This window comes from Leptodactylus fuscus, chromosome 5, assembly GCF_031893055.1.
Source record: "Leptodactylus fuscus isolate aLepFus1 chromosome 5, aLepFus1.hap2, whole genome shotgun sequence".
Classification (NCBI taxonomy): Eukaryota; Metazoa; Chordata; class Amphibia; order Anura; family Leptodactylidae; genus Leptodactylus; species Leptodactylus fuscus.
This window is the reverse complement of record NC_134269.1, coordinates 82,089,540-82,117,134: the sequence shown is the minus strand read 5'-3', so window position 1 is coordinate 82,117,134 and position 27,595 is coordinate 82,089,540. Positions and strand designations below refer to the sequence as shown.

Here is a 27,595-nt window from a genome sequence, read left to right as displayed (position 1 = left end):
ACTTTAATGCTGTAGAAGACAGTCCAAGGGGCATGCTGAGAGTCATGTAGTCCAAATATCCGGCATACAACCAGACTTCAGTGCTTCTTTATTGAGATCAAGTAAAGATGGGCATACCAAGGATAAGATGAGCAGCAGCGACTGCCTGTTTCACACACCATGCGCTTATACAGGATACGGGTAGCCTTGTAGATTCACTAGAGTTTTGTCGTTGTAATAGATCCATTAATGTCTATGGGTCGTGTGCAGGTTGTTAGTAGAATGGCAAGCACATAACCGGTCACCTCTGTCCAAATAAGTACTAAGACATAAAGTTGATCATCTGCGGCCTAATGGGATACAGCTTTGCATGGCAACAGCTGGAGAATCAACCTTTTAATAATATTTCTAAAATTATAACGTATATTTTGAACTGTGAATGTGAAATATTATGAAAGAAAAGACAACATAATCCAGATATGATTTCCATCCTTCTCTCCAGTTAATCGAGGGAGCTTCTAAAGAACAAAGGAATGACCTTGGAATCACAAACCTAGATTATTATTATTACCTTAGCCAGTCTGGATCCTACAAAGTGGATGACATTAATGACAAACGGGACTTTCAAGAAACCATGGTATTTATTTTCTATATATGTGCTTTTGTGACATTGAGGGAGACTTATCAAAACTAATGTAAGGGAAAAATGAAAGCGTTCTCCTTAGAAAGGATTTCATAGCCCCTGTATCAGATTAAGTACAAACAGGATTCATTGGTAGCTATTTGCTGGTTACGAAAGTACAATTAAAGGGATCCTATCATTCAGATGACATTTTTTCTAAGTACCACGTCAGAATAGCCTTAAGAAAGGCTATTCTTCTCCTACCTTTTGTTGTCTTTTCCGTGCCGCCGTTCGCCTACAATCCCGGTTCTTGTCGGTATGTAAACTAGCTCTCTCGCAGCACTGGGCGTGGGCCCCAGTGCTCAGATAGCGCTGGAGGCATCCCCAATGCTGCGAGAGAACTCTCTCCAGCGCCGCCTCCTCTTCTTCAGCAGCGTTATCTTCAGCCTCTTCTTCCGGCGATGGCTTGTAACTTCCAAGGCCTTCGTCCTTGGGCAGAGCAGACTGCACATGCCCATAGGCCATGAAAAAATGCCCGCTTGCATAGTATTGTAAGCAGCCATTTTCTTGGGGCCTGTGGACATGCGCAGTCTGCTCTGCCCAAGGCTTAGAAGTAAGAAGACTCCGCCGGAAGAAGAGAATGAAAAGGCTGTTCCTGACGGAGATGGAGGCGGCGCTAGAGCGAGTTCTCTCGCAGCATTGGGGCCGCCCCCAGTGCTGTCTGAGTGCTGGGGCCCGCCCCCAGTACTGCGAGAGAGTTAATTTACATACCAACAAGAATCAGGATTGTAGGCAAACGGCGGCGCAGAGAATTCAACGAAAGTTAGGAGAAGAATAGCCTTTCTTAAGGCTATTCTGACGTGGTACTTACAAAAAATGTCGTCTGAATTATAGGATCCCTTTAATATTCTCCCATTGTAATTAAAAATAAAAATAAATTATACCAAATTATAGTGTTTTTGTTTTTTTCTTTACTGAATCCCTCAGTAGTCCTGTTTGCCATTCTATACAGCTAAAGGTATACTGATACATGTGTGAATACAGCCTAGAGGGGTTGTTAGCGGGAACAATGTGGAGCATACTTTCACTGTAAAGTTTTGGGGGTTGTTGAGCTAAACAAGGTTCTTGAAAAAGGACTCAGAAACCATTGTCCATAGTACAGTCAACAAACACCATCGTAACTTAAGTATTTCAATACAAGTTATGAAACTAGGATTGAGCTGGAATTAACAATTGTCTTTTTTTTTTTTTCCTTTTACAGCATGCTATGAGTGTTATTGGTATTTTTGCTGAGGAACAAGCTATGGTGCTTCAGATTGTAGCAGGAATTCTCCACCTGGGTAATATTAGCTTCAAAGAAAAAGGAAACTACGCAGCAGTGGAGAGTGAAGAGTGTAGGTATCTCCATATGGATTATAGATTGTTGTTTATCCTCTCAGTGTCAATGCTCTCATGACTCTAATATTACTTGAGAAAATGCCGTAAATTAATTAATGTACAGTAATCTGTAGTGGTCAAAATATAGAGATTTTACTGAAAGCTATATAATAATAATATTATTATTATTATTATTATTATTTATCATAAAAAGCAATACAATTAATACAAATACATGTGAATATAATACCAAAGAATGAGTTCCTATTGCCAGGAGGCAAATAAATAGGTATAGGTAATAGGGTCGGCTTTAGCGATGTGCAACGCCTGTTATTTTACAGGGCATCAGCAGCCAAGATATATAAACCAGTCCCAGTCCCTCTTTCTTGAATAAATTTGAACCATGGCTTTAAGACTCAAATATAATGGAACAAGTTGCAATGCTCTCTCTTCTAGGTGCAAGTAATGTTAATTGATTAATTAATTAATAGAATCTTAATCTTAAAACACCAACCCTAGACACCATTTCTGTGATGCATGTGACAAAATGAAGTCAGCAGGGTTTGTTAGGAGGTCAGCCAAAACTGTGAATTCTGGGAGCTGAACATTGTCTGCTGGGGTGGCAGTGGGGTCTTTTTTATTTAGTAAATATGGGCCATATATTTATTCAGGGGACACAATGATGGAGCTTTTATAATCAGGGGGGGTTTCTTAATCAGAAAATACAAGGTAAGCAATATACTGGGGGCATAGTGTGGGCATTCTGCTGTGGGCACAGTGTGAGTATTTTGATCAGAAGGCACATTTGGGGTATTTTTTTTTAATAATTTGGGTACACAGTGGAGGTATTTGTAAATCAGGTGACAGTTTTATGTGCCGAGGATGAGGAATTTTATTATGCTGGTTGATGAGACATCAAAAGTGTATTCTGCACACAGTGCCACTTAATCTTAGGTCAGCCCTGGATATTACCCAAATTTGCTGACCTCAGGGCCCTCATGGTGGAGCCTATATTGCTGTATACTTTACTGATTTTTCATGTGTTTAAAATTATATCAATCATCAAAAAATATGAAACTTAAAATCAATCACATTTATGCCTTAAAGGGAACACATGGAAAATGTGGTTTAATCTGCAGACAACATATTATTAGAACAGAACCAGAAGAACAGATTGATATATATTTTTTCTCTATAAACACGTCAAGGAGGCGGTCTTACCAGTCACTGACGGCTTTGTCTATACCTGTCATAAAGGGGAGGTTGTCAATCTCTTATAGGTCTGTCTCCTCAACTTCTCAAAATAGAAAGAGATTTGAATGGATAAATTTTAGTTGATACCAAATGTTTTCCCACCAACCTATACATCAATCTGCTCAGTTCCTCCTGGTCTGTAACTTGCCACCTACAGATTTGACTGCATTATTCATGTGACAAGTTCACTTTAATTCCTTGACAGAATAATGTGTGACTCGTATAATATCATACTGTTAACACGACTTTATCCTTCTGCTTTTTCAGTCTACATTTGTCAGTCACCTTACATCACTTCCTTTCTCATCGACCAAGGAGTCTAGTCTCCTAATAGACCCAGAATTCTGCACACCCCAAATTGAATAATTTTCTGCAAATTCACCAATAAATAATGAACATTTGTTAAATCTTCATCAGACCATCAAGTTAAGAATTTTAGAAATAATCATGATGCTCTCAATTGCATCACTACGTAAAGATGGCTGATTCTGTCTACCATTCTTGAGGTTATTTTTTGAAAGAAGATTCATATGTTGATTATTATTTATTTAAATAGCACTATTAATTCCATGGTGCTGTACATTTGAGAGTTTATTTACAGTACACAAGATATTCAAAACAAATACAATACGAACAATGACCAACTGGCACAGTGGGATGGAGGGCCCTGCCCACAAGAAGGTGAGGGTAGAGACTGGATGATTTGGTGACAGTAGTCTTATTGGAGTTTCCCTCCAGCTGCCCCAGTTTAATGTCACCATCCAGCTAAACTGGGACAACTAGAAGGGGACATTAAACTCGGGCAGCTGGAGAAGGACATTAAACTGTGGGCTTAGTTGGTAGGGGACATTAAACTGGGGCAACTGGAGGGGAACATTGAACTGGAGGAAACTAGAGGGAGACTTTATTGTCCCCCTCCTGCTGTCCCCAGTTTAATGTCCTCCTCCAGTTGTCACCATTTTACTGTCCTCTTCCAGTTGTCACCATTTTACTGTACTCCTCTAGTTGTCCCCATGTTACTGTCCTCCTCTAGTTGTCCCCATGTTACTGTCCTCCTCCAGTTGTTCCCATTTTACTGTCCTCCTCCAATTGTCCCCATCTTACTGTTCTCCTCCAGTTACCCCCAGTTTAATGTCCCCCTCCAGTTGCCCCAAGTTTAATACCCTCTCCATCTGCACCCACAATTTAGTGCCCCATCTAACTGCCCCAGAGTTTAATGTCCCCCTCATATGCCTCCCCAATTTATTGTCATCCCTGCATCTGCCCCCACAGTTTAATGTTCCTCTTCATCTGCCAAAGATTAACATAAAAAAAATTTGATCCCCCACCTCCCCTTGCTCCCCTGCTGTGCAGTTTCTGCAGTCTCTTGTTTCAGAATGTTCAAAGAGCTGCAGGAGTGATGTAAGTGATGTCATCACATTGTGCTTACAGCTCCCAGAGCACACAGAGGGCACAGTGGTGAGGCAGGAGCTATCTGCTCCCGCTTCACCACTGTTTTCAACTAATCTGTGTCCTCTCCGGTGTCCCGCTGAATCCGGGACAGTTGGGAGGTATGCATACTTGTTGCTTATTTTCTGATTCGTTTCTAGATTTAGTTTGAGTGCACGTTTATCATTCATCCTTTGCCTTCATGCTTATAGAACATACGGTATTCAGATACAGATCCATTTTCACACGACTCGGCCTTCTACACAGAGTTTTGAAAGCATTTACATTGCTAAAACTTCCAACAACATTAGCAACACCAGAAGGAGAAAGTATCAGTGGGGTTATTGCTTTATTCTATAGAAGTGTTGCTGCTCCAACCACTGACTCCTCTATTTTTGCACAGCCCACCTCTGACTCCTTCATAAATGTCTGACAGCCATGGTCAGTCAGTAGGTGTAAAGATCCTCTAGTCATTAAATAGCTTGTGACTGAATTCTTATAAAAGTGAATATACAACAAACTAATTCATTAAAAATAAAAAATTACATTTTGAAGCTAGAGTTGGTTGCAAACTCCACCCAAAATTGGTACCAAGCCTGACTCCATGGAGTCAAGACCAATTTCATCAGTTTTCACTTGTGTTAACACATGGTGTTTTTTCTGACATCAATGAAAATGACTAACACTGAGAAGTGCAAAACACCTTTGTGGTTTCATTCACTGTATGTGCTGACACATGTTTAATAGCGCCCTAATCTGCCTAATACGTATGACATTACTTTTGGACATCAGATCATCAGAATATTGAAGTGTGTATGAGACATAATAGGCAGTATGGATGAGTCACTGGTTATCAGATCTTTTGTCTCCGTTGTCTGTGTTATTTCATGGATATAGCAGAATATCTTGTATACACATTAGAACTGTTCTGTAAGTAAAGCTTGCTACAAAACAGAATGGCCCATTTATATTTCATGAAGAGAAATTGATATACCTCCATATCAGATACATTTGTCCAACAAAAGTGTGTTGAAGCTAGTATCTTTAGACCGGCTAGATTCATTCCTGTGAGCATGTATTCTGCCTTCTGGGCCATCATCCTATCACACTAAGTCCACATTATGTTGCATCATTAGCAATAATATGGTGTGCAGATATAGCAACAATGTGGCCACAATCTGCTGTTAATCGAGAAGAAAGAGTAGTGGAGGAGGGGAAGTAAAGTACTTTTTAATGTTTAGAAATAGCTTCCAGGATCCTGCGAACAATATGATACAGGAATCACAATCATCATATTAAAGGGGCTCTATCAGCAAAACTATGCTGTATGAGCCCCACATATGCCTGAATAGCCTTTAAAAAGACTATTCAGGCACCGCTAATCTTATTTTAAGCCCCCTCCCCCCCCCGTTTTAAAATAATACCTTAAAATTGAATATGCAAATTATACTTACCATGCGCTGTGGGCTGTCGTGCTCTGTCCGACGTCATCTTGCTGTCACGCCTTCCTCTTCTTTCTTCTTCCAGAGACGCCCACCTGTCCTGGCTCTTCCCTGCCTTGATCTTCTGTTCTTCCAGCGGGTTGTGTTCAAATCTCGCGCATGTGCAGTATCGGTCCTTCCCGAGCGCTACTGCGCAAAGGCTGGCACCATTTTCGTTGTAGTTCTAAGTACCCCTTAGAACTATGCGAGCGTACTGCGCATGCGCAGTACGCTCGCGAACTTCTTCATTCCGGAAGAAAAGTAGATCAAGGCGTGGAAGAGTGAGAACAGGAGGACATCGCTGGAAGAAGAAAGAAGAGGAAGGCGTGACAACAAGATGACGTTGGACAGTGCACGACCGCCCACCGTGCACGGCAAGTATAATTTGAATAATCGTTTTCAGGGTATTATTTTAAAACTGGGGGGAGGGGGGTTTAAAATAAGATTACCGGTGCCTGAATAGCCTTTTTAAAGGATATTCAGGCATATGTGGGGCTCATACAGCATAATTTTGCTGATAGAGCCCTTTTAAAAGCTGTTCATCCAATGCCATTATTTTGTTAGGGTCATGAAATCAAAAAGATAGAGACACAAAGCAAGCAAATTCTGCAATTATTTCTAGGGAATTTTTGTAGTGAACAGGTAGATAATATACCGTAATACATGGCACATAGGACTTCTCATACCAATACGGGTCCTAAAACCTAATCATAAGGGTATGTTCACACAGCTGAAACCTTTCCCACGTGTGATGCAGAGCACCGCATCCTGTCGCGGCATCCCGCTCCTGATTAGGCCCAAATTAATGGGCCTAATTGGGAGTGAGTCTCGCTCCGCGTACGTGCGGCTGTCTCAGCCGCGGAATCCGTGGGAAGATAGGGCATGCCACTTCTTTTTAAATAGAGAGATGGATTTTAAGAATAAAACCGTCAAATTTATTAAGTGAATTATGTAGGGCACTTAGTAATTTGCACAGATTCTGTTTAAGTCAATAGCCATTACAGTCCAAGAAGTGAGCATGTGTGATACTGAACACAGGATGCTTGATTTTGCATTGTCAAGATCTCAAAAGGGTTGTATCACCAAGACAATATCTTCTGGCAATAAAGTTGGGAATGGCTTCTGAGACCCATTGGCAGAAAGTCATAGACTTCCTTACCTGTAACCTGTAGAAACCAAATGAATGGCCATCCATGTAATGCATTAATGGGTCAGGAGCCCCTTGTATCCAGCAGCAGTCTACTGTGGCTCATGAAAGGTGGGTCCCAAGTAGACATCCATATGACCTAATACGACAACCCCTTCATAAAGGAATATGTTTTAATAAAATGCATGGCTTGGGAATGTGCTGTACTTATGTGCTTTATATTATAGTAGTCTCATTTGTTTGCAGTTCTAGCATTCCCTACATTTCTTCTGGGGATAAATGAAAGTCGTTTAAAGGAGAAGTTAACAAGCAGGCAGATGGACAGCAAGTGGGGTGGAAAGTCGGAGTCTATCAATGTGACGCTGAATGTGGAACAAGCCTGCTATACCAGAGATGCATTGGCCAAAGCACTTCATTCCCGTGTATTCGATTACCTGGTGGATGTAAGTATGACCTTATGTGATTGTTAGAACATGGATGGTACTAACCTCATTCTGCGCACATGACCAGGCCATACGCTTTTTTATTTACCTATTTTATATATCTGTTGCTGAGCACAATTTGCCCTTCATGTTAATCTAAACATTTGACTACTACAAGTTATGGGGTTTTTTTTTAAGAAAATGCCATTTGACCCCATGCATGTCTGATCTAATGAATTTCATCTGAAACTGGCGCCAACATGGCGCATCTTTGGTACAATATGGTACATCTAGTTTGGGCTAAAACATTTTTTTGACTTACTAGATATGTGGGTATGGTTTAAATGTACTAGATCAGTGGTTCTTAACCTTGTTTGAGGTACCGAACCCACCAGTTTCATATGCACATTCACCGAACACTTCTTTAGTGATAAATCAAATATGATTTATTTCCAAATTCAAGACATAGGTATATGGGTTTTTTTTACTGGTACACAAAATGAACCATGCATATAGCCTAGGGTTCGTTCGAACCCCGGTTAAGAACCACTGTACTAGAATGTGCCAAAATTGTGTCATAGAATTCTGACTCAAAATAAGCCGAGTAAAAGGTAGCGTAAACCTAGACTAAAGATACGCCAGATTTATCATCCTGCCACTTTAAGTCTGCTGTATTCTCAGACTGCCCGTCTGAATCACTCTGAACCTGTGTGTTCTTGTGTTTTTTTTGTTTGACAGTAATGAATGAATTTTCCTTATGGACATTTGCACAGTACTGTATGTATGGATTGTTAAGCATGCTATTAGTGTGTGCGCAATAGTTTGTCTTAAGCATATTTTATTTTTATTTTTTCAGTCAATTAATAAAGCTATGCAGAAGGATCATGAAGAATATAATATTGGCGTTCTTGATATTTATGGTTTTGAGATTTTCCAGGTGAGTTAATAGACAATTACACATTTACTCTAGTTTCTCTAGTCTAGAGATAAAAAATAATTTTCTGTTTATTTTCAGAAAAATGGTTTTGAACAGTTCTGCATCAATTTTGTCAATGAAAAGCTGCAACAGATATTTATAGAGTTGACTCTCAAAGCAGAACAGGTAACTAAACTGAAATCACTGGATATACTTGTGTTTGATATAGGTACACGGTTGGGGTTAATATGGGCAATAATATTTCCATTACAATCCAATATGTGTTGTAATATTCTTTGATACTATTAATTACAGCTGCTTATTGCTGGTATTGCAGGAGGAATATGTCCAGGAAGGAATTCGATGGACCCCTATAGACTATTTTAACAACAAAATCGTCTGTGACCTTATTGAGAATAAAGTGGTGAGTGTAACCAGGCTTGTTATACTGCTGATCTCTGAAGTGAATTCTCCTCTGTCATTATGGACAGGTCTTTGCGTACTTTTGTGACCATGTTCATTGAATATGCAGTGAGCTCTAATGTGAGGTACAATTATTTGCGTGGCTCTATAAAGGGCAAAACACAGTTGTTGCCGATTATCATCTTTAAAGGGAAAATCTTGAGTATTGTTCAATAAAATCTGCACATCTTTACGTGACTTTCAGCCAAGTCAACATGACATATCTTTGCATTATATGGCTCTTTGCTGTCATATTTATTGCTTATTATCAATCATATACCTAAGTTGCCGTGAAAAAAATGATACCACAGATAGTAGTTATCTATACCAGTGTGTTGCAAGAAAAATAGTGTCTGTGTAGGAGGAAATTGGCAGGGTTTTTTTTTTTTGTTTTGTTTTGTTTGTTTTTTTAAAATGCATGTACTAAGTCTGGACACTGCCTAAAATCTCAGTGTAATTATGAGATCCAATCACAGTAAAAGCCTCCTCTAGGCTAATGCCACACATTACGGAAAAGCTGCAGTGGCTATAGAAGGAATAGCAACTGTAAAAGAAGCTCTTATGCTTCTCCCTTCTGCTCAATCCACTACTGGCTTGGCTGAAAAAAGCTCAGCAAAATCTGCAACAAAAAGAGCAGTTTTTCCATAATGTGGGGCCTTAGATGGTCTCTACACCACTTGAATAGTGATTTTGTGTACTATTCTTTACGAATTTCTTTAATTATTTACTTGTTTGATTAATATTTAATTATTTCTTTAATTATTTACTTTGTTGTATGTGCTGTTTTTGCTTTTCCATTCAGAATCCACCAGGTGTTATGAGTATTTTGGATGATGTATGTGCCACAATGCATGCTGTGGGAGAAGGGGCAGATCAGACGCTTTTACAGAAACTCAAGATGGCTGTGGGAACTCATGAACATTTTAACAGCTGGAATCAAGGCTTTATCATTCATCATTATGCTGGAAAGGTATGTTCTACATCCTTTACAAGTGGCTTATCGGGTTGTCAAACAGGGTAACGGTTAATGCATCAGAAATTTCTGGAATGTGGAAATCTTTTGGTAGCAATGCTGTTTGACATGCAGTATCAATAGTGATAGAGAGCCAGTATACCAAGATGGTATGAGGAAGGACTGCTTTGTGATTGTACAGACATAATATGCCATGAATAGTACGTGGCACAAAGATCTGGATGCCACATGCTGGACGGTTTAATTTGCTTACTGAAATGTTCATGAACCTACTTGGAACCCGTGAAGGCCTCACTGATGTTTAGAATACACTTCTTTTTCCGTTTTCAGTTAAAAGGATTGTCCATTTTATCCAATATTCCAATATACTTTCTGTATCATTTCCTTGTTGTTTTCTAGATCTCTGCTTGTTGTGATTTGTTCAGCAGATATCTTCATATAATGACTTGTAGGTGGTAAAAGAAGCAGCATGTTATATGGGTAATATTAAAAGGAACGCCTTAGAGAAATTCTATTTATCATTGTTTTTAATATTGCCCTTTTTTTTTTCTTTTTTTATTCTTGAAAACCTCACTGTAGACAGCCATAGTGGAAATTCATACAGCCTTCCTGTATTGTCTGTCCAGACAAAACCTGGTGTGCGTGCTTTATGGCAGCTGCAATGTATGGGAGTATGTGCTTAATGAAATTTCAATAGATTATTACAGTCTTCATAAAGTGATAGAGTACTCCCCTCAGTGTGAGTACTCCCCTCAGAGTACAAACGTCAGTGAGTTTGGGGAGGTGCATATAGCCTTATCTCAGTGGGTATGGTGTTTAGCTGGTCCTAGATATTAGACATGTAGCAGCCAGACCCAATGATTTTAACAGATACGGTTGTCCATCTAGTGCATGTATTTCTTGCAATACACATGAATTGTCAGTCTGAGCCAAGCCGTGCTTTTTATTTTCAGACCTAGCTGCCTGAGCTGGCTTGGTAGTTGCACTAGACAGTATAAGTACAGAGAATATATTACACAGTATAGTTCCCCATGAAACTAGATAGGTTTCCATAGCACGGTAGTGTGGCTTTTATGACAAAGCTAATTCTGTCAAACCCAGATTCAATTAATCCAGAATTAATCTGTGTAAAGTCTGCGCTGTGTACAGGTCACATTTTTTGCAAAGTCTTAATTTTTTGCTCATGACGCGTGGCTTTTCAGAAACGGGTTTTATGTTTATTTAATACTCCCTGTGTGTATGCATTCTGTTTAATTGCTGAAGAATGTGCTGACAGATGCTCACACTTTGCTCTGCCCGCTCCTTTTTATAATCGTGTTGCGGTTAACACAGTAAAACTGGGAAGCAGCTTTAATTTTATCAGCAGCGAGGACTTAAGTGCAAATAACAAATCAAAGCAATCCCTAATTTAATTACAGCCGGGATAGAAATCCAACCCTGGACAGCTGTGCCAGCATTCACGAACAGCATGTGGAATTGGATTTTCTCTCAATAGTCACAAGCGAATGCTTTGTGATAGTAGTGCATACATTTATATATACTTAGATTATTTACTTCCTCTCATTTACCTAATTGAAGATGTCCACATAACATTGCATGTATGATAGTACATAGCCTTCCTTCTTATTAAACTAAGCTTTAGTGCAGGGCATGTTATATATAGGGAAACCTAGATGCAATGGCTAGACGAAGGTCACTGCAAAAAAGATGATCATTTATGTATCATGCTGTCATAACTTGTCATTTACTGGAGTTATAACCTTACCTACTTGTTTTGTCACGTTGTGTGACCTGTGCCATTTTCTCACCCCAATATTGGCTTTTTACATTATTTGAGGCCTTCTAGTGGAGTGAAGTGATTGTCCAACATACAATGTTAGGAAATTAGAGACAGTTCCTATTGTTCCTGCACAACAATAGGGTTATACTTCTATAATCTCCACCTGCATCCTCTTGCACTATGGTCAGAAGAAAGAAAACAGCTTTCAGAATGATCCATAATTGGTTATAAACTGCAAGCTATCCAGGAATTTGACAAATTAAAATAGTTTGGTATGTTAACTCCTTCCTCATGATAGCTACAGTTTTATCATCAGATGTGCACTCACTATGATTTAGGATCTATTCCAGTATAGCGACAGCCACATATGGAAGAAACTCCACCTGCATGTGGCTGCCAATGATCACACAGGTATACAGGTAAACAACTCTAGTCATGTGATTGTTGAGAACTGCATTTGGGCAGGTACTTGTCATCATCCAGCTGTTGCTATATTGAAACAGACCTTTAAGAGAACCTGTAATGTTGAGTGTGATGTCTCATCTTAAGGCAGGAGGAGCTGAGCAGTTTGGCCACTTTATTAGAGACTCCTGTCCTTTCATGACTAGAGTTTCTATGTATGGAAATTATACACATAACCACGGAGTGCAGCATAAAATCAAGTGATCAAGGTTTCTGTAGACCCATTTTAGGCTAAGGCCCTATATTGGGAGCGTTTTTCTGCAATGTTGTGGATAAGATTAGCCAGAATCCCATCCACTTTTCATGTGCTGTAAAACGCAGCGGTTTTTGCCATGACATTTCCACCTTTGCCAAATTGCAATGTTTACGTTACGTGGGGCCGCAGCTTTCATGTCAATCCACCTTATAATCAGGAAATGAATGAATGAATGTGGCATATGACCAGTGCGAGTGCCATTGCTGTCTAAGATAAACAGTAAAGCAAGAGTCCAGTGGGCAATAGAGTGTAAAAATTGGATCACTGAATAGTGGAAAAACAATGTCTGGTCAGGTGAATCCAGCTTTATGGTGGACATCACTGATGGAAAGGTTAGAATTTGACGCCAGCATCATGAATGCGGAACCCTTCCTGTTAGGTGTGAACAGTTCAGGCTGGTGAAGGTGGAGTGATGGTGTGTGGTGTCATGTTTTCTTGTCACTCCTTGGGTCCTCTGGTACCTGTTAATGATAGTACTGTATGTCTGAAATTGCTGCTGTTCTAAAGGCCAAAGCAGCTTCATATAATACTTTATTTTTTCCAACAAAAATATTCTATCTAAATCTGTCTTCTCATTCATAACATGCTGCCCACAGATAGGACTGTATATATAACATGATAGGTCCCCTGTAAGATGTTAAAAATGCAGCTGGATGATGGTTTTCAATCCATTTTTCTATTTATTTGGCAGGTGTCCTACGACATGGATGGATTCTGTGAGCGGAATCGGGATGTTCTTTTTACTGACCTCATTGAGCTTATGCAAAGTAGCCAATTGTAGGTATTCTTTAGATCTTGGTTGACTAAGATGCTATTTATTTATTAAGTGTAAATCTACTTGCTTCAGCTATGGTAATATTAAGTTATAGCATGAGGATTCCTGCTTTAGTGCTAGTGTCTTGCGTACTAATGCAGGAGTGGTTGTAGCTACTGTCAGCAGACGTGCTATAGTTCTATACTACCTCTCCTAGCATGAGTAGTTGAGAGCAAAGTTTTGTCTCAAATGGCAAAGTTATGCCCAATAAACTGTTGTATTCCCGTAGTATTATTTTAACTTCTTATGCCCTTATAGAGCTGTGCATGAAATTGCACATGTAGTACAGTTTAGCATTTCCTCACCATAAAACAGTTGTGTTTGATAATTCTAGTATTCTGTTCCTCAATGGATCGGTAAACTTCTACCACTGCTCATGCACATAACATACAGCCATCACTCTCTATTACCTTATCCACATGCATGCTCTGCTGAGCCAAGCATACCTGTGCTCTGCATAGAGATCTGGTGGGAGATTATCTCCTCGAGAAATAAAAAAGCATTATGCTTGTAATAGGCAAAGTCAAGAGACCCTATACATACTACTACATGTCAACTACTCCTGTTAAAATGTGTGGGTTCAGCCAGTGTGTCTGTATCTGGTCATCCTAATGCTTTATATGCTTAGTTACTATGTTTGTACTATTTGCTGTTGTCTTTTAGCACATTCACTTCTAACTATTTTAGAATTAGCATTCTTACTGTTCTTCTACTTACAATTTTTTGTATTAAAATCCAATTTTGACCAGTGTAATGAAATGTAATATGATAGACCCTGCATTGCTATCCAAAATTGTAATGTTTCCAGGGTCAGAAGAAGAATATAGTGACGCTCACCTCTACTCAGATTGTTGTATCATAAACCGCTTCAGCAGCATTTCCCCATTTTTTTCCTGCGCTAACACATCTGATTGTTTTCTTGCAAAACCAGCTATTTGTGATTCCTTTGACCATTTCTTGTACCAAAGTTCTCTTGCCGTTCACTAAGTGCGTTGTTGACATTCGAGCAGCCATTGCATGACCAGTTCTTTCCTTTTGGATTGCACAGAAAACCACAATCTAGAGAAAAATATAGCACTTGTGGTCTCAGATAGCCTGAGTGGTTATTTTTCCCAACAAAGCCTCCGAAAAATGACTGAGTGTTTTGACAAAGGAGTGCCAAAAATGAAAGGAATACTTGGTAAAAGCTGTACAGAACCTCAGGTTTTCCCACAAGCTAATCTTTGATGACAGTGCCCAGCTGTTATTTATGTCTGTGTACAGATGAAATTTGCCATGGTTTGGACTTCCCAGGGGTTAAGTCCCCTTTTGAAAGCAGCTGGTGAGGAAGGGGATCCAGTATATGGTGCCAGGAACATGCATTTGTTGATTGTCCATCTTAGACGTGGTGCTGCTCCAAGACCCTGTCCACACTAAGGGTCTGATATGTCTGCTCCAAATACTATACTGTAATATTATATTATTTTATCATATGTGTTTCTGAAGGCAACACTACAGCTGGTTTTGCAACTTACTTTATGTATTAGATATGGACACCGCCTTAAAGGGATTCTACCATTTAAAACTTTTTTTTTTCTAGTTGACACGTCGGAATAGCCTTAAGAAAGGCTATTCTTCTCCTACCTTTAGATGTCTTCTTCGCCCCGCTGTAAAAATCCATTTTCCGTTGGTATGCAAATGAGTTCTTTCGCAGCACTGGGGGCAAGCCTCAGCGCTCAAACAGCACCGGGGGCGTCCCCAATGCTGCGAGAGATCTCTTTCCAGCGCCGCCTCCATCTTCATCGGCCTCTTCATCTTCTTCTAGCGCTGGGGTCACACTTGTACGCCTGCGCAGTCGGCTCTGCCATCGGGCCGCAGGCAGAGCTGAGTGCACATTCCGGCGGCCAATTTTTTCTGGCCGCTTACGTGAGCATGTGCAGTACTCCATAGAACTACAGTAGTAGTGATGGCTGTCTGTTGTCTTGACTTCTGTACTGTGGATGTGTTATCTTCTCATTCATGTATTGTTCCTGTCTGATAACCTGCCTAAAGTAAGGAAATCATGTCAGAAACCCAGCCAAGTCCCAGACAAAAGCAAGTTCATGAATTTTATATCCATTGGCACACTTTCAAGGCAATAGGCTGTTGCCACTAAAGAATATGCTGCAAAATGTTTAATTATATTTGCAAAAATGTTTAAATATAGTTATGTTCATAGGAAAGCATCTTTAATGGGTGGGTTTTAAAAACCTGAAAAAATTGCACTTTTTTTTTTAGTTCAGTTGTTTGTTTATTCAACTTTTTCAGACCTTTCATAAAAGCTTTATTTCCGGAAAATCTTCAAGCCGAAAAGAAGGGTCGTCCTACTACAGCAAGTAGTAAAATTAAGGTTAGTCTATAAAAGTACTATGTAACATGTATCTATCTATATCTATCTATCTATCTATCTATCTATCTATCTATATATATATATATATTGATTTTGGTGCGGGGCTTACAATCACATTCTGTACAACTGGTAAGCAATAAGCGCTTCTAAACTGGCTTGAACTAACTTTATAGATTATATGTTGATGTTCGTGATGGTTTTTCTCTGGGTCACTGACAAAAACAAGTCAAACTGGTTCCTGATGTGAAGCAACTGATCTATAATGTCTACAGTATTTTGATAATGTTTACTTTTCTTATTTCTTAAAGAAACAAGCAAATGACTTGGTGAACACCTTGATGAAATGTACCCCACACTATATCCGCTGCATAAAACCCAATGAAACCAAGAAACCCCGGGATTGGGAGGAAAGCAGGTAGGGTAGCCTTTGGATTAAACATTTGCTAACAGCGTGAAGCAGATCCTTCATGGTGAAAATAATCTCAATTGGAAAATTGGATTAGAATAGTACAAAGTAGGAGTAACAATTAGGTGCTTCTCTGTCCAAAATCCTTGAACAAGAACATCTTTGTTGGGCTGGTTAGATGCATTATAACAGATCTGATATCTTAATATGCTACATGTGTAAGAGAAGGTAATTTCTGATACAGATCCATATTCCTGTAGCAAAAACTGTAAAAGAATTAAATTGTGCAGTTTGGCTCATAGGAGTACTGAAATAATATATCAGACTCTTGAAACATGTGCCAAACCATTAAAAGAGCAGTGGATCATCGCTCCTGTAGATCCAATGTAGCTGAGGTTTCCTACATAGTATGGCAATGTGTCATATCATGTTGGCATAATCGTGTTAGAATTCAGCATGTCTATATGGTATGCTTGAGAATCTTTTTGTATTTATGTTACCTTGACCTTTCTAATTCATGTCGATGATTTTTACAAAGGGTGAAACATCAAGTAGAATATTTGGGTCTGAAGGAAAACATCCGCGTACGCCGAGCAGGATATGCTTACAGGAGGGTTTTCAAGAAATTCCTGCAGAGGTGAGGATAACATTACTCTGTTAAATGTTGCATACACGTTTGGGAAGTCTGGACGTCTGTCCAGATCTATCCAGTTACATCACTCAAGGGGCTTGCTATGTACTACAGTTACATTGTAGCCAATTTTTTTTTTGGAGTGTTGTTGTTGTACTGGTTTTATCAGTTTTTGAGGTTGTCCTGAACACTGCACAAGTTGAACTACTATCTGGCAGAAATTCCCTACAGCAAGTACCCACCAGTGCTTCATTATAAACCAAAAAAATCTGTGTCCATCTTGTTTTTCTAACTTAGTTGCTCTGATCCAGAAATATCGTGTTTGCTGTAGTACTGTTGGTATATCATCTATATGTAACTCTTCTTTACACTGGTTACACAGGAATAAGTTCTGCCAATGTCATTTCCTGGGGCATCCATTGCTTACTTTTGTTAAATTTCAGTATTTAAAGGGGAACCAAACCATACAAGCAAGTAAAATCTAAAAATAATTTTCTTGTTGTATGTAAAATAATAAATAAATGGTCACCACACCCATGTCTGCTATGCCGTCAGTATAAATGTTGTTATATGCATTAGGGAGTGTACGCTACAGCTCTTTCTCCACCCCACCAGATAGTCCAGCACGTTTAGCAACCAGTTGCAGAGATGTGGAAAAGCGGTTTCCTGGCACGTGACTTCTAACCACACACAAAAAGAGCCTGTAAACACAGTCCTGATGTCTTTCCATTCTAACCAATAAAACCAATAAACTTTAACTTGTGAGACCTTTGTGCCGGCTCATGGCTAGTTCCATAAAGATGGGTGGTGGCTGTCTGCATAGGTTGCACTCACTGCTGTCAAACATTTATGGGCTATAGCCAAACAACTGTGGCTGTTTAGCAAGTGTCAAAAATAGATGAGTTAGTCCTTTTCTGATGGCCATTGTGATCACCGTTCTGATGACATCTGCTTTTTAACACATACTCATAGACTTCAGTCTATAAGCAGTCTGTCACAAATAATCAAAAATTGGACATGTTCTGCTTTTTGACTGTCCGTTCACAGTCTGTCAAAACAAGTGACATGTGAATAGCCCAATAGACTGATATTGTTTTGGTGATGGTATAACCTATTATAAAGCGTGATATTATGAGATGGGAAAATACTTGTACATTGCCGTAGAGCAGGAGTCCTCAAACTATGGCCTGCGGGGCCACATGTGGCCCGCCGAGGACATTTCTCCAGCCCGCTGCATGTGGCCTGCGCGTCGTCACCTGGATCGCTTCCCCATTCGTTGCTTTCACTTGTGGGTGCAAATGCACGTACACCTGAAAGCAGTCAGTGTAGGCTGTGGTCTGAAGGAGGAGGACACCCGGCGGCTCTTCATGGGTAAGTATAAGAGAGTAAGTGTGTGTGTGTGTCATACTGAGGAGCATATAATACAGTATGGGGATGTACCGAGGAGTATATAATACTGTGTTTATGGGGGGTGTACTGAGGAGCATATAATACTTTGGAGTGGCGTACTGAGGAGCATATAATACTGTGTCTGTGTGTGTTGGGGAGCGTACTGAGGAGTATACATTTCACATTCAGAAATCCACAGGTAAAATCTACAGCAATTTCGTTCCATGTGGATTTTTCAGCAGCCAGGGGAGTACAGGGGGAAGAAAACTGCCTGGAGTAGATGTCAGCAGTTCAAGATGAAAATTGTAATCTGCTTACCACAGGGCTGCCTGCTGCTGAAACCAAGCCCATTCTTACTCCACCATGAGCACATAGGCTCTCTATTAACCCTGTAGCCTTCTTTCAAGTTTTTTGTCTTGTCAGTAGAATATTCCTTATTATTAATAATAATAAAAATAATTGTGAAGCCTGATTGTAGTATGCTTTGAGAATTCTGGCTTTTTATGATTAAAACCATTTTAGGTTAAAAATTGGTCCTGTGACAATAAGAAGATCACAGGATGTCATGTCAGCGAGTGTGTAGCACCCCCACAGGAGTAATTGGGTATTACACTGTGTCCACTGTTAGGTCCTTTTGACAAATAGTTTAAGGAATAACCATATAGTTTAGTGATTTGTATTGGGCAGGTGGAATTGTGAGTGTTTGTGAATGCTGAAGGGTTCTTGAGCTATCGCCAGAGTCTCTTTTCTTTTTTCCTCAGTAAAAAAAAAGAGATCACACAATTAACTGTCTGCTATTGAATGTGGGAATATTATTTAGCATATGTCTGCTTGTCTACCTGTCTACGCTTTAGAGGTATTGAAAGAGCAAAAAAGATTAAAATAGTTAAAGCCTGGCAAATGGGAACATAAACACTTGTAGATCTGAAGAGATTAGACTCGGCACGTATGTTGTAAATCAGGTTTAGTGTGTATCCCTTTGATTTACTGACATCATTCATATCCTATGAGTTATAATAAAATGAATAGGTTGTGTAAAGAACCTGGCAGGACTGGAAATGTGTGTTCTCTGTTTGCTGTTATTTTCTCCTGACATCTTCCTGGCAGCATTGAGTAACCGGAGATGTGAATCAGCATTTCTGTGCAGTATTTTTTATTTGCATGCAAAGATCATAGTGAATGACCAGTGTGTTCAAATGTGCAGTCGGTGTACTGTTCCAGGATAGGAGGCTTACACACTAAAGCTTATATTTCCAAAGACGTAAAAATAATCACCACTTCTTTAGCTATCATAGCTTCCTTGTTACCATAGATGTTGGCTGATCCAATAATGCTTTTGCCGAAATTGTGCCATGTACCTGCTTCTGCTACCGATCAGATAATAAGATAAGAGATAATTTTAATAGTCCCACCATACAATGCAATGTATGAATAGAAAGATTTACAAAGCAAAATATGCCAGAATTCAGGTGGGATTTGCGCCAAGAAAAAGTTAACATCTTGTACCACATATATCAAGTGTTTTAGAAACACATTAGGGCGGGTTCACACCTGCGACCGGTCTCCGCTTTGCAGGTTTCAGTTTCTTGCCCGAGAAACTGGACAGGAGATGGAAACCGGCAGGCAGTTTTCAAATCCATTGATTTGAATGAGTTTGCAAAGTGTCTGCCCGTGAGTGTCTTTTGGTCTCCGTAGTGAAACCATTTTTTTTTTTAACTGGACACTAAGTCGGACATGGAGGATTTTGTGTCAGGTTAAAAAAAAAAAAAACCCTGTTTCACTGCGGAGACTAGAAGACGCTCCCGGATGGACACTGAATGCCGGGTTTTCATCTCCTGTCGGCAGAAGACAGAAACCCACAAAGCGGAGATCGGGCACTAGTCAGACACAATTACAGCTTAATTGAAAGGGGTATGGCTTTACATGTAAGGGGCATAGTTTTATTGAAAGTGGACTTGGTTTAAATTGCAATACCATGCAGCTTGGAATAAACCAAGCAAAACTAATAGGAGGTGTAAAAGTTTAACTAGACTAATGATTTTGACTAATGATGCCACGTTTCATCCAACATCAAATATTGCAAACCTTCCAATCATCCCGGATTCCAGGTTCTATCCTGCGGTCCCTGTCGGTGGGAGGTATGTCTCGGTATTAACTTTTCTGCGTCTGGAGAGGACGCAGATGAGTTAAATACTATGGTGAAGAAGGAACGGACAGCCCCTGCCTCACCACTGTTCCCCTCTCTATGCTGCGGCCCAGGGTCTGTAGGCGCAATGTGATCACGTCACTCATATCACACCTGCAGCTCCCTGAACAGTCCGGGACAAGAGGCTTCACAGAGCGGCAGGGAAACGAGGAGAGGTGAGTATCAGTGTTTTATTATGTTAAACTTTGGGGGGGACATTAGACTGGGGAGAGATAAAGGAGGACATTAAACTGGTGACAGATGAAGGGGATATTAAATGGTGAACAGATAAAGGGGGCAATTAAACTGTGGGCAGATGAAGGGGGGACATTAAATTGTTGGCAGATGAATGGGGACATTAAACTGGGAACAGATGGAGAGGGACATTAAACTGGGGGCAGATGAAGGGGGAAATTTAAACTGGGGCAGATGGAAGGGACAGATTGAAGGGAACGATGAGAGAGAATTCATACTGTGAGGCAGTTGGAGGGGAACTTTATAATGTGGGGACATATAATGTTTGGATGAATGTAGGAACATTGTACTGTGTGAGGGCACAAAGAAAAATGGGTGAGAATGGGCAGAGTCATTGTAGAAATGGGCAGAGCTAAAATTACCATGGCGCACATAGCACGCCACAAATTGTGTCCCTCTTTCTGTCCTTGGAAAGTTGGGAGGTATGGATATTAAAATGAATTTGGTACATTTTAATGCCCCAATTCCTGCAATATTTATTACTCCTTAGTCCTGTGGTACCTGGCATACTAATGTAAAGTGAGCAAGGCTCTCACTCACTGGGTGCAGTCAGAGTCTGTATGTCAAGCTCCCAGAGACCTGCATAGAAGCCAGGGACTGTAAAGTCTAACTTTGTACTGTCTAACTTTTAGACTTTATTAGTAAATGTTCCCCATTATATACACAAAAAAGTACTACCTAGTGGAATAATGTTTTTTATGAAGGCAGTATTACCTCTGTATAGGTAAGATGTGACATGATTGAGCCAATAATTCTAATTAAATAGAATTCTGCAGATATATCACTAAGTCTAACATGCATTTTCTTACCTTTCCATTTTTCTCACTGCTCCAATTCTTGGAGTTTTGTTTTTGTTTTTTTAGCCTCCCCTCCCCATCCCAATATTCAAATCAAACATGTGTATAACAAGAAATGTGCAATTGCAGTAATTTTCTTGGAGTTATGCTTCATATTCTGGAAAAAAATTCAGGGGTGGCAACACTGATGGCCCTGACTGTGTGTATAAATATAAATGTGTGTGTATATATAATATATATGTGTGTGTGGATAGATAGATAGATAGATAGATAGATAGATAGATAGATAGATAGATAGATTAAAGCTCTTTTAACAGGAAATGGAAGGAGATAAAGCCATAGGTCGAATACACGTCGAGGATTCACCCTGTCTTCTTGTCCATAGGGCAGTATGTAACGTATTATTTATATTACACCTTTTTGTTCACTTTTCGTGCAAACTTTGCAGACCTCTCAGAATATTTTTTTTTACATTTATTTATATACAGTACCTTGTAATATTCATGAGACATTGACAAAAGCCATTACCAGCCTGGAAAAATTATATTCTGTTCTGTTTAGTGTCTGTTCTTAAATTCTTGCCCATTGAAGATTTCAATGTTCTTCTTCAGTTATGGGGATTTGTTTTGCTGTATGTAACTTTTTGTAGTGATCAATGAAAAGATTACTGTGAAAGACATTCAGCCTAAACATACAGTTTAAATTGACGTGTCATATGAAAGTCGCTGAGCCACACTTCTGCTTGCCAGCTCCATTGCTCATCTGTGTGGCAAAAAGTAGCTCTTTGTACATTGCCATATACACCTCCCAAAGTCATCCTATTCTTCATTTGTACTCGGGGATGCTCTTCCTCTACTCCTAGCATACGTGTATATTTAGCCTAAGCTGTTGAAAGTATACATTTATTACAGTCCATGATTTATTACTAAGCTCGATACTAGTTTGCTGCATCATCCAGTTCTCCTTTTTTCTTATTCCATCTACAGTAGACTTTCTACCTACAGTTAGTATCTGGGTCATGTACCATGATTTATAACACCCTGGATATCACCGGCGCTTCCATCTACTGTATTATCACTCCATTGCTCTTTTATTGTAAGCTGTAGCACACATGGAATACTCTCCATGGTTAATGCTTGTAGAAGTTTTTGTGTTATCTGTCATGTACCTAGTTTTACCTGATTTTGCTGCGCTTACAGAATATCTTGGCACTATATCAATAAAATATCATGCCTTTTTGACTGTCCGGTGTGTAGAAGCTGAGACAGCACCACACCTAAGCTCAGCAGGGTGACCCAACACGCCATGAAAGAAAAACCGCAACATCCAGTTCTGTCAATATTATTCTATTTTCTGCCATGCTAATGTAACTGGTTGTCAGTGTGGAGTCCCTGAACTGTATCCTCTTAGTTAACCATTCCTAGGTATCATGCACACAAGTACAATTTAACAAATCCCTTTATGACAAATGTAGCGATTGCCTTTTCAATCAAGTCAAACACCCAATGCAATAGGGTCCCCTTTATTTGGGGGGATAGTTTAAAAGTTGAAAATACTGCATGCACTAAATCAGAATATGGAGAAAGAAGCTTTGGATCAGACAGTAACATTTGCTTTCCTGCAGGTTGAAGCACGATTCTCATCTCTTATAGTTACAAACTATTTAGAACTGCCCTAAGGATTCCCTGCATCTGTCAGATGTGCTTTAATACATTAACTTTGAAGTTTCCATCCCGTTTATATTCAGGAAGTTTTTTGCTATTTTTGATAAGAGAACTTTACTAACGGAGCAGTGTTGTAAAATTCTGTTTTATTACTGAATACATAGTCCATTGAGCCTTGTAATTGTCCCGCGCACAACTTCCTGCTTGGGTCAAAGGCTGCTGAACTCCGTCATAGTGATAAAGTATTTATCATTCAGAATTCTCAGGTGTCCCGCTCCTGGCAGAACTTACGTAGTTCAGATACATGAGTTTTGTCAATTCACTTTTTTTATTTTTTATTTTTTATATATTGTTACACCTATAAAGTCATAATAGACCTTTTGGAGGGCATTTTAACATTTATTTTTTTCTGCTGATTTCCATCTACACCTGGGAGTGATGCATTATACAACTTCCTAAGCTCCACTGCAGAGCTGATCTGTACACAGCGCTCATTGCACTTTTCCCCTCATTCACATATGAACATCAATTTACATGATAAAGGGGCTCCAAAGCTGAATAACCAAGGCGTATTTGGAAAGTATAGAATAAACCAATTTATCAGTTTATAACCAATTTACTGCCGACAGACTTCGGTTAAGATCCACAGGTATCCACTACAACTTTGCCTATATTCCATTATAGCACATTGAGTAACATCCGTACTGAACTGTTCTGTTGTGCATCTGTTATAAGACTCTCTGCCCACATCCCAGACTTCACATGTGCAGACGAGAACAGGAATCTCTACATCCTACTGGGAGAAGAGGAGATCACTGTGGAGATCGTTGCCCAATCTGTGTCCAGCTGTCACCAAACAAGAGGAAGATGAGACCCCAAAGACTATTAAACCCACCACCCAAAGGCCTTTTAAGCCTCCCCATCTCACGCCCACCAATACCCACACGTTCCAAACAAGAACGACGAGACCCCAAAGACACATAAACCCCCAATCCACACACCCCACCCCCAACCATTCTTTGCTTTGGCAACACCAAATGTTTTTCTTCGGTCATGCTAATAAAGCACCTTTGTATCTTGTTGTACTCTGCGGATGGGACTTGTAATGTCAAAGACCACCTCTGGTTCAGGGTAATGTACTGACTCAGACATTGGTATGCTGCCTCTTTCCTGTGACAGGCATGGGCTGCGTGTTATACTTTTTTGTCTTCACGGTGACAAAGTACATAAGTATGAGGAAGTTCAGAGCGGATTATATCTTCGTGAGCTCTTGTAATGATCATGGTAATGAAGTGCCATTAGTGATAAATGAGTAGGGTTTGGACAAATGCCATAGATATTAGTGAGTGCATAAGCTTGTGTTCTAGTGACTATATTATTCATAATAAGTTCTCCTATACAAAGTGCCTTCATACGTTTACTGACTATTCTTCAGAAACAAACCAAATGCAGCTTTTATTCTATATATTCTATAGGTATTTCTCTTTTATTTCTACTTACACAGCTAGTTATAAACAAGATGCGTCCTGACGCTAAGTACGGTACCCCTAACATGCCAATTGAGGTTTCTGGTCATTTAAAGGGGTTTTCCAGCCCAAAATCAATATATATCCACAGAATAGGTCATCGGTGTATGTGATCTGTGGATTTCCGACACCTGGACAAAACCGCTGTTGCATCAGGATCTAAGTGCTGAAAGCAGCTAATGGACAGGCAGCTTAAAACAAAGTTATTGGAGCAGCTTTCATGTGTAATATTAGCTGGAATTTTTAGGGCAAATCTAGGCATTGATCTACATTGAAAAAGTACAAGGAGAAGGGCTATGTGTGATATACCTTCCCCAACAGGTGCTAACATTCTTGTCACATTTTTGATGTGTCATTACTATTGAATTGAACTCCTCAGAGATGACATCACTCACAGATTTCATAGGTGTCATGTGTAAGATTGCCAATGGCACAATGACATGTTTCTAAAGCATCAATCATTTATTACTATGCCTAACTATATAGCACATAGTTGTCAATTCATTATCCATTCCAGGAAATATTACACTATTGTCGGGTTCTTATCAGGAGATCATTAATGTTAATAACTTAATCGCTTGTAATTTCTTATGTTTGCCAATCGCATGATTTGAATTTTGCATAAAACATACAAGCAGAAATATTCACAATTATGTTTGGTTTACAAACTAACGTACGTAGCGCTCACCACTTTAGTTGTAAAAATTGAAGTGTTTCATATAAGGATCCTTATTTCAAAAGTTTGCGCACTTTAAGGAACCTTTATTTTAGATATGCTGATCCTTTCCTTTTAAAGGGGTTGTACAGAAGTAGTAAACATGGCTGCTCTCTTCCATAAATGCCACTATGCCTGTCTGCAGGCTGTGGGTGGTATTGCAGCTAATCCCCCATTCATTTCAGTTTAGCTGAACTGTAATACCAGCACAACCAAGGGACAGGGGTGGAGTTGTTTTTGGAAGAGGGTAGGCATGATTTTCTAATCCTGTACAAGCCCTTTAATATGGAAAAATGATTGAGTCTGATCCAATCTTGCAACTAAAGAGACAGTAGGGAAATATTTACCAGACTCTACCAAACTGATTTAATGGGTTACCTGACGACACAGAAAATTTGCTAATAGTCAGACTTAGCATACGCACAGTCCATGCAACTACATATGGGTCTTGTGAGGCTTTCATCTCCTTAAAAGAGAATCGCTTTTCATTTCATGACAGTCACCAGGGCGATGCTCCATGTTATGAACTTGTTCCCCCACTGAGTTAGGTCATTAAAAAGTTGTTACCTTAGAAGAAATGTACAACTGCTAAGAATAAAATGGCTTTAGAGTATCCAAGTGTTGACCGAAGACTATAACAGAAACTGCAGCTGTTTATATATGTTGCAAATTTGCCCTTACAGATATGCTATCCTCACCAAAGAAACCTGGCCGACCTGGCGAGGAGATGAGAAGCAAGGTGTCCTCCACTTACTACATTCTGTTAATATGGACTCTGATCAGTTTCAGCTTGGAAAAACCAAAATCTTTATCAAAGCTCCAGAATCGGTGAGTACATTGTATCTGTATTGCATCATTTTTAGTTATGGTATACATTTCTGACACTTTCAAGTGAGTGAAAGTAAAACAAAACTTTTAAAGGAATTTTCCTTGGGATAGATTTAATAAAGCGGTGGATAAGTTAAAGTGAACTAAGCATTACTTACCTACTGAGTCCCTGCTGATGCTACTACACAACTTATTCTAGGTTCGCACTAACATTGGGCTTTCCATCATTTCAGTCTGCATGAGGACCCTAAAGACGTAGAGACTGCCTACTTAAAAAGCGGTTACCCGCAGACTCCTTAGACTATAATTGGGGTCCGCAGGTGTCCATCGGGTTTCCACCATTTTTATACTGAAACCGGTGAAGAGAAAAGTCCTCCATGCAGGAGACTCTAATGCAGATGTGATCCTGGCCAGGTCTCCGCTAGTTTCTATTTACTGATTTTGTCACTTTCACACTCAGCCGGTCAAAAAAATTTTAAACCGATTCTCTCCCTCGTCTAAAAACTTTCTTCTGCCAAAAAAAAAAATGTTTCCAATGAACGATAATGTACATTTGTAACTGGTGTTGCAATGGGTGTTTTAGTGTCATTTCTGTATGTCTAATTCTTTTGCTATCAAATGAAAAAAACTCAGACTCCTACCAAACTCTTATTGATAACCTGATAACAGGTGTATACAGATATCATAGCAAAAACATGTATCTGAGTAAATCACTGTGTCTCTGAAAGCCATTCTTCAAAGAGCAGTATTTGGGGACATCTTATAGCAGAGAGTCGTCAACCCATGTTCATCACAGTTGAAACGCTTTTGTTTTTTCAGTGCTATTCTTCTTGTTTGGTTTGGTCTGCCACAAAAGAGGTAGCAGAGCTGATGTGTACAAAAATGTCTGCGCTAGGTCCTTTGAAACATTCTCTAAATTTGCTGCTTGTGCAGATTGAGAGACCAGCTTGATGCAACTGTGGAGTCAGTGTTGTTGTTGTATCTGACACATATACCACACCTGAGTAAATAGGAAGTGCATGTTATAGGAAAGGAAGAGTTGGTAAACTCGCACAACACCACAACCTGTTTGGAGACCCCCGTAGAATAGAACTTCACTGCACATCAGGCTCATTGGGTGATATTCAAGCGCAGCTTTGACAGGAACCACATGGTGTGAAAATGTGAGATCAGCACTTTTAGGATATGTTCACACAGCAGAATTTTTGCAGTGAAAACTGCCACGAAAAAGCTTAAAAATTGATGTGTAGTTGAACCTTTGCTGTATGATTTTATTTTTTTTACATCTGGTTATGTATGAGTAAAAATGCCATATGACGATAAGAAAAGTAATATTTGCAGTAACAGGACTGAGCAGTCTTTGTAGTCTTTCAATAGCCTGCAGCAACCATTTGTTTTGTTCTTTTCCAAAGCTTACATACTCTGATGATCTGATTCAGTGAAGTCATTACCGGCTTC

General features: G+C 39.6%; 1 protein-coding gene across 1 annotated transcript in view; it reads left to right on the top strand.

The window, feature by feature from the left end:
* The window catches only part of MYO1E (myosin IE), a 127,635-nt gene that overhangs the window by 80,686 nt on the left and 19,354 nt on the right, over positions 1-27,595 (top strand). The window contains exons 8-19 of the mRNA XM_075273495.1: positions 482-616; positions 1,863-1,995; positions 7,535-7,731; positions 8,567-8,647; positions 8,726-8,812; positions 8,964-9,050; positions 9,891-10,058; positions 13,251-13,336; positions 15,660-15,741; positions 16,050-16,156; positions 16,686-16,784; positions 25,993-26,137. Of these exons, the coding sequence (XP_075129596.1) occupies positions 482-616; positions 1,863-1,995; positions 7,535-7,731; positions 8,567-8,647; positions 8,726-8,812; positions 8,964-9,050; positions 9,891-10,058; positions 13,251-13,336; positions 15,660-15,741; positions 16,050-16,156; positions 16,686-16,784; positions 25,993-26,137 (1,407 nt within the window). The remainder of the gene's footprint in view (positions 1-481; positions 617-1,862; positions 1,996-7,534; positions 7,732-8,566; positions 8,648-8,725; positions 8,813-8,963; positions 9,051-9,890; positions 10,059-13,250; positions 13,337-15,659; positions 15,742-16,049; positions 16,157-16,685; positions 16,785-25,992; positions 26,138-27,595) is intronic.